Source organism: Adiantum capillus-veneris, chromosome 22 (genome assembly GCF_014529385.1).
Source record: "Adiantum capillus-veneris isolate H3 chromosome 22, ASM1452938v2, whole genome shotgun sequence".
NCBI classification, from domain to species: Eukaryota; Viridiplantae; Streptophyta; class Polypodiopsida; order Polypodiales; family Pteridaceae; genus Adiantum; species Adiantum capillus-veneris.
Window position 1 is genome coordinate 54483327 of NC_140952.1, and position 6479 is coordinate 54489805.

A 6479-nucleotide genomic window follows, 5' to 3' on the forward strand; every position below is an offset into this window, starting at 1 on the left:
GCTAATGCGAATGTGGATCTGATCAGTAAATGCTCGCTATTTTCCATTGAATGAGAAACTAGCATCATGAAACTCTTAGGTGCTTATCCCAATCCAGGCAATGTTGAGTTCGATGCGAAGGTACAACTAACCTGCAAATGACACCACAAAAGCCTCGAAGGTTCCCTTGAAATGAAACTTCCTATGCTTGCAGTTTCAAACTAAAGTGAATCCAAGCCAAGCAACATTGAGGCTTCTCTCAAAATGCAAAGCTCGGGCTTCTTTGGAAACGCAACCGCTTATGCCAAATGCAATCAACACTGCTTCTATTTTTAGGCTTTTTGTTTGCCTGTTTTCGTTCTACTCGCAATATTATGTACTTCCAACATAATAGTTTATTTCAACATGTTCATATATCTTTAAACTGGCATGAATGAGATACTTAAAGAGCCTTCCTTTTTCTTTCAAATATGGATAGCTCTTCCAATGTTGCCTCTCCAGTCATCGTTACTGAAGGTTTTTATGATCCTAACGAGGTCATCATGCCAACACTTCCTGGGCCTAATACAGTGAGGGGTGCAAAGCAACTTGCATGCTCGAGAAGTACAGGGTGAATGTTCATCCAAGCGATTGAAGACTATTCAAGAATATTGTGAGCGTAACGATGCAAGCCAAATGCAGTGCAGAGCTTGCTTGGAGGACATACGAAGGCATTTGCAACGACCTGAAGGCGAAGATCGTGAAAGTCTTCGAGGGGAGTTGTTTCAACCTTGCAACATTTCAAGGATGACATTGCACGCTTGGAGACGAACCAACGCGAAATGTTTAGCTTCATGGAGAACTTCCAGAATGAGACACTTCAACAATTTTCTTTGTCCTTTATAGCACACAAGCAACATGTTTTAGCTCTAAAGGAACATGTCACTGCATTAGGCGGTGAACTTATAAGCTTAAAAATGGCAATAAATCGATTAAATGCCACTGATAAAAGGCTTAGTATTAAGGTCATGCCAAAGCCTTCGTGCAACTAAGCATGAACCGTTTGTTTTCCTTTGTAGAGCGTGATGAGACTCTATGATGCATGTAATAAGTTGAATGTTGGAGGCTTTTATTTTCTATGTATGTGGCTCTGCTCCATTGTTGCTTTCAGACGAGAAAAGCAGAGAGAGAGAGAGAGAGAGAGAGAGAGAGAGAGAGAGAGAGAGAGAGAGAGAGAGATTGATGAAAACAATAGTTTCAATAGAAAATAGAAATTGTGACATGAACACCATAATATCATTCTCTTGAATAGAGTTGATAAGCTTTGTAGGGAATTAGAAAAGATAGGTTGTCTTTCAAATGCATTATTTTGATGTATGCTTAATAACAAAATATGTTTGCTATGCGTTCTTATGTGTCATCCTTTATGCACAATGCTACAGAAGAAATGCCTTGATCGAGACTCCTCAGTGACAAACAAGTCCACCGTCAGGAAGCTTTGCGCGTCACACGGTCAAGACGACGTAGTTGGGCACGTAGTAAGGTATGCATTAGGCAAGGGACGGCATGTTTTATACAAAATGACCATAACCAACAAGCGATGCATGAAACTCATCATGGGTCACCGTATTCTGTGCTTGAAAACAATGGGGGTCATGGTGTTTTGCGTTATGAATCACATGATACCATGAATGGGGCAGCGGAAAACTATGTACTTGGTCATGGGAATCGCCAAACGCAGGTAGTGGTTCATAATGAGACCGAGGCTACAAGTGAAAATGATAGTCACAATATGGAGTTTGAGCGCACACGGACACCTGTTACATGTATTATATGTGATGTTCATAGAATAAGGAAAGTGTGTGGATCTATGATGCACCGAATAGACCCACCAACCCTTGGTAGTTTTCATCCTACTACTTTTACATTGCGTCTTGGCTATTGCACTTTACACCATTTGGGTAATTTTACGTTTAGGTGCCAGTATTGTGATGCTCATCTATGGAAGTGTGAGACTAAGTTTAGGGAGACCAATTTGTGGGTAAGTATTGTTGTGCGGCAGGAAAGGTTCGCCTGCCATCTTTGCAAGATCCTCTAGAAGCTCTAACGGCTCTTTTGAGTGCTGATAATCAACATAGCAAACTATTTAGAAAGAATATACGAGCATATAACAACTCTTTGTCTTTTGTATCTTTGGGAGCTCATTTGGATGAACAATTACCTAGAGGTGGTGTCTATTCCTTTCGTATTAACGGATTGATATTTCATCGCATTGGCTCATTATTGCCCGGGGGTGCACAACAACATCCTCCACGATATGCACAATTGTATGTGTATGATACAGATCACGAGTTGGATAATAGATTGCAAGGGATGCCTTCATTAGATGTGCAAGTGATGCAAAAATTGTTGGAGATGATGCATGAATCCCTTATGCATGTATGCTACGTGCAATGAGAGATATTCTGGAATCGAGCCCACATATTGATATAAGGATGGTCATTGCTGAGACAAGGTCCACCTCTAGACAATACTCTGTCCCAACTGCAAGTGAAGTTGCCGCTATTATGCCTGGTCAAGGAGCAGACATTGACATAGGTCATCGAGACATACAAGTGTTCACCCATTCTAGGGTTGTAAAGAAGATCTCAAATTTGAATAGGACATATATGCCTTTGATGTACGTGCTATTGTTTCCAAATGGAGAGGATGATTGGCACGTTGGAATTCCTCTCCTCGGTGGAAATTGTAGGGACAAGGTTACTCAAAGAGATTTTTATGCTTATAGACTTCAGGGACAAGAAGACAGTACCCAATGTCTTCTTCGTGGTGGAAGATTGCTGCAGCAGTATATTGTTGATGCTTATAGTTCCATCAAGGAATCTAGATTAGTATGGGTGCGTGAGAACCAAAGTACACTACGTGTTGAGTTATACCAAGGTCTTGGAGATATGGTTAATGTGCACGATGATAGAAGGGAAATGCTAGGTAGAGATGTTGGAAGAAGGGTTGTGCTACCCTCTTCTTTTGTAAAGGGCCCTAGATTTATGCATCAACTTTATCAAGACTCAATGGCAATTGTGCAAAAAATGGGAAAACCCGATCTCTTTATTACTTTCACTTGCAATCCTAATTGGGTTGAGATTAGTGATCCTTTATTGCCAGGGCAAACTGCCCAAGATCGACCTGATCTAATTGCACGTGTTTTCCATGCAAAGCATAAAGATTTAATGGCATTAATCATAAAGAGAGAATTTTTTGGGAGGGTAGTGGGATTTGTATCTGTCATTGAGTTTCAAAAAACGAGGTCTACTGCATGTCCACATTCTCTTGATTTTGGAAAGTGGCTTTAAGCCGGTGGATGTTTCCCATTATGATAGGTTAGTGTGTGCAGAGTTTCCTGATAGGGAACAATTTCCAGATTTGTATGATGTCATATGTCGTTCAAACATTCATGGGCCATGTGGAGCATTCAATAGAAAGTCTCCTTGCATGATAGATGGAAAGTGCAAGCATCACTATCCTAAGCGGTTCTCGCCTTCGACTATGATTGGCGGAGATGGTTATCCTTGCTACATGTGACGTGAAAGCAATGGTACAGTACGAGTTAAGGAAAATCTCCTAGATTTTCGATGGATTGTCCCATATAGTCCTTATTTGTCATTGCAATATAAGGCCCACATCAATGTTGAAGTATGCTCAACAATTACAGCTGTCAAGTATTTGTATAAGTATGTATATAAGGGTCATGACAAGGCCGTTATGCACTTGCGAGATGCAGATGGAGTCCTTGATGAGATTAATTTGTACTTGGATGCAACGTATGTGTCTGCTTCAGAGGCATTCTGGCGTATTTTCTCTTATGGGATGCATGCTGAAAAGCCAGATGTACAAAGACTGTAGGTTCATCTGCCTATGCAAAATAGTGTAGTCTTCAATGATGAGGATAATTTGCAAGATGTATTGACTCAAGATAGAAACCAAAAAACCACTCTTACAAAATGGTTCAAAGCTAATGAATTGCATGAAGATGCACGATCGCTATTGTATCTTGATTTCCCGTGTGAATGGGTTTGGAACCGCTCATCCAAGAAATGGACAAAAAGAAAACGAGGGCATGTTATTGGCAGAATATATAATGTCTCTCCCAGTGTTGGAGAAAAATATTTCTTGCGTATGCTTTTGACAATTTTTAAAGGATGTACGTCTTTTGAGGACCTTCGTACTGTTAATGGAATTTTATATCCTTCCTTCAAGGAGGCTTGCCTAGCTAGGGGATTGCTACAAAGTGATGACGAGTGGAGTGCGTGTTTACAAGAAGCTGCATTGCAGCAAACTGGTGCTCAGTTAAGGCACTTATTTGCAATAATTTTAGTGTTTTGTGATCCATTGCACCCTGGACAACTCTGGGATAAGTTTGCTGCAGAGCTTTCAGAAGATTATACCCATCAAATGTATCATGATTGTGATTTTGCAAAGGACTTGGCATTGCTGCAAGTAGAGGAAATCTTACAGCAATACAGAAAGCATTTGTGTGATTTTCAAGGCATACCGATACCAAACATGTTAGCAGGACTAGACTAAAAAATGGGTTACTACTTGAGGAGGTGATGTTTGATGCAACAGAACAGGCATTGGTAAATGCTGACATGGAAAGAACCTTGAATGAGTGCCAAAGAAGAGCTTATGACACAGTTTTGAATGCAATTGATCATGGTGCGGGTGGCATTTTCTTTTTGGATGGTCCTGGTGGCTCCGGGAAGACCTATCTTTATAATTGCTTGCTTTCTCATTTGCGTGGCTGTGGTATGATTGCTTTGGCATGTGCATCTTCAGGTATAGCATCTCTCCTTCTATCCAAAGGCCGTACAACTCACTCCCGATTCAAGATCCCGTTGGATTGTAATGCTTTAATAATACATGTAACATTGCAGTGGATAGTCTTGAAGCAGAGGTTTTAATGCTTGCACGATTGATTATATGGGATGAGGCACCAATGACACACCATTATGCTTTTGAAGCACTTGATAGGACTTTGCGTGACATTATTCGCAATGACAATGTATTTGGGGGTAAAGTGGTATTGTTTGGAGGAGATTTCAGACAAGTTCTTCCAGTAGTAGTCAAAGGTTCTCGAGAGGATATTGTTGATGCCACATTATGCCGCTCAAGACTCTGGTCACATGTACAAGTGCTCTTCTTAACTCAAAATATGCGTGTTATCCAAGGTTGTGGTGATGTGTCCGAGCAAGAATTTAGTCAATGGCTTCTAAACATTGGGAATGGCTCCACTGGAGAGACTCAGTTTGATGAAAATATAAAGCTGCCTGAGCATATGCTATTGCAAAATAGTGGACTTCAAAGTCTTTTATCTTGGGTATACAAAGATATGAACACAAGTGATGACTATATTAGGTTTTTTAGGGATCGTGCTATCTTGGTGCCTAGAAATCAAGAAGTTGATGTGATAAATGATTGTGCTTTGGGATTGTTGGATGGGGAGCAAATAGAATATCTCAGTGAAGACTCCATCGTATCTTCCATGGATGGAGATAACTTTACATACACTACTGAATATATTATAAATAGCTTGAATTTTGGGCGTGGGTTTCCTCCGCATCGTTTGCTTTTGAAGAAGAATGCACCAATAATTTTGCTTCGAAATTTGGATCCTCGGCGAGGGTTGTGCAATGGTACTAGATTGATTTGCAACAACTTTCAGTCTAAAGTGATAGAAGCAGAAATTATAACTGGCACTAATTGTGGAAATAGAGTATTTCTACCTCGCATTACATTCATACCTACCTCTCTCCAGCTTCCTTTTGATATGAGACGAAGACAATTCCCGATAAGGTTGGATTTTGGTATGACCATCAATAAGTCGCAAGGGCAAACTCTACATGTACTTGGTATTTACTTGCATACTCCAGTCTTTTTGCATGGTCAATTATATGTTGCTTTATCAAGGGTGAGATCTTGCAGAGCTTTGAAGGTCCACGTAAGTGAGGATAACATATAAACTCTTGAAAATGATGGAATGAGGCCACCATCTCTCACCTGTAATGTTATGTACAAGGAGGTATTACAGATGGCTAGACAAGGTGCAACTTGGATATGATATCTGTTGACAAGTAAAACACTTTTACTATATGATTTTTAAAGATTATCTGTGTCACTCCTTATTTTGTAATAGGAAATCAAAAGTTTCTATAAAAACATAGCATGTATGTGTGTTGTATGAATATGTGGATGTTTGTGTGGTTTCACTTTCAAGTGATTTACTATTCACGATGTTTTTAAAATATGGTCCGAATCTTTTCTTCATAGATGCCACGTCAAAGAAGGCATTGGGCATCATCTACTTTTAGCTGGATGCTCCATCATCCGCCACTTCACATCCATGGTAAGTTCTAATTATATTGTCTTCAAAATTATCAATTTGATCCTCAACTCATACATTCCTTATGTAGATCCACCTGGTTGGAGAGGACCACTCACTGCACATGATGTAGTGCACATAG

General features: G+C 40.1%; 3 protein-coding genes and 1 pseudogene across 3 annotated transcripts; all 4 read left to right on the plus strand.

Moving 5' to 3' along the window:
• The first annotated feature begins 449 nt into the window (after nucleotides 1-449).
• On the plus strand, nucleotides 450-1044 carry LOC147429377 (uncharacterized; annotated as a pseudogene).
• A 347-nt stretch (nucleotides 1045-1391) lies between these two features.
• LOC147429378 (uncharacterized) lies at nucleotides 1392-2415 on the plus strand. The gene is made up of 3 exons (XM_086495011.1): nucleotides 1392-1526; nucleotides 1568-1859; nucleotides 2021-2415. The coding sequence occupies exons 1-3, from the start codon at nucleotides 1392-1394 to the stop codon at nucleotides 2413-2415; spliced, it is 822 nt and encodes a 273-aa protein (XP_086351137.1).
• Nucleotides 2416-2453: 38 nt separating this feature from the next.
• LOC147429379 (uncharacterized) lies at nucleotides 2454-3311 on the plus strand. The gene has a single exon (XM_086495012.1). The coding sequence runs from the start codon at nucleotides 2454-2456 to the stop codon at nucleotides 3309-3311; it is 858 nt and encodes a 285-aa protein (XP_086351138.1).
• A 1257-nt stretch (nucleotides 3312-4568) lies between these two features.
• On the plus strand, nucleotides 4569-5977 carry LOC147429380 (uncharacterized). The gene is made up of 2 exons (XM_086495013.1): nucleotides 4569-4794; nucleotides 4893-5977. Exons 1-2 carry the CDS (start codon nucleotides 4569-4571, stop codon nucleotides 5975-5977), a joined length of 1311 nt encoding a protein of 436 aa, XP_086351139.1.
• The last annotated feature ends 502 nt before the right edge of the window (nucleotides 5978-6479 follow it).

What these genes read in the sequence shown, in the direction of transcription:
- LOC147429378 (XM_086495011.1), top strand. Translation starts at nt 1,392, where the DNA reads ATGCTACAGAAGAAATGCCTTGATCGAGACTCCTCAGTGACAAACAAG. An exon ending in CATTAGGCAAGGGACGGCAT is followed by an intron (nt 1,527 to 1,567) that starts GTTTTATACAAA and finishes GCGATGCATGAA; the next exon opens with ACTCATCATGGGTCACCGTA. An exon ending in AATAGACCCACCAACCCTTG is followed by an intron (nt 1,860 to 2,020) that starts GTAGTTTTCATC and finishes GTTGTGCGGCAG; the next exon opens with GAAAGGTTCGCCTGCCATCT.
- LOC147429379 (XM_086495012.1), top strand. Translation starts at nt 2,454, where the DNA reads ATGGTCATTGCTGAGACAAGGTCCACCTCTAGACAATACTCTGTCCCA.
- LOC147429380 (XM_086495013.1), top strand. Translation starts at nt 4,569, where the DNA reads ATGTTTGATGCAACAGAACAGGCATTGGTAAATGCTGACATGGAAAGA. An exon ending in TTTGGCATGTGCATCTTCAG is followed by an intron (nt 4,795 to 4,892) that starts GTATAGCATCTC and finishes GTAACATTGCAG; the next exon opens with TGGATAGTCTTGAAGCAGAG.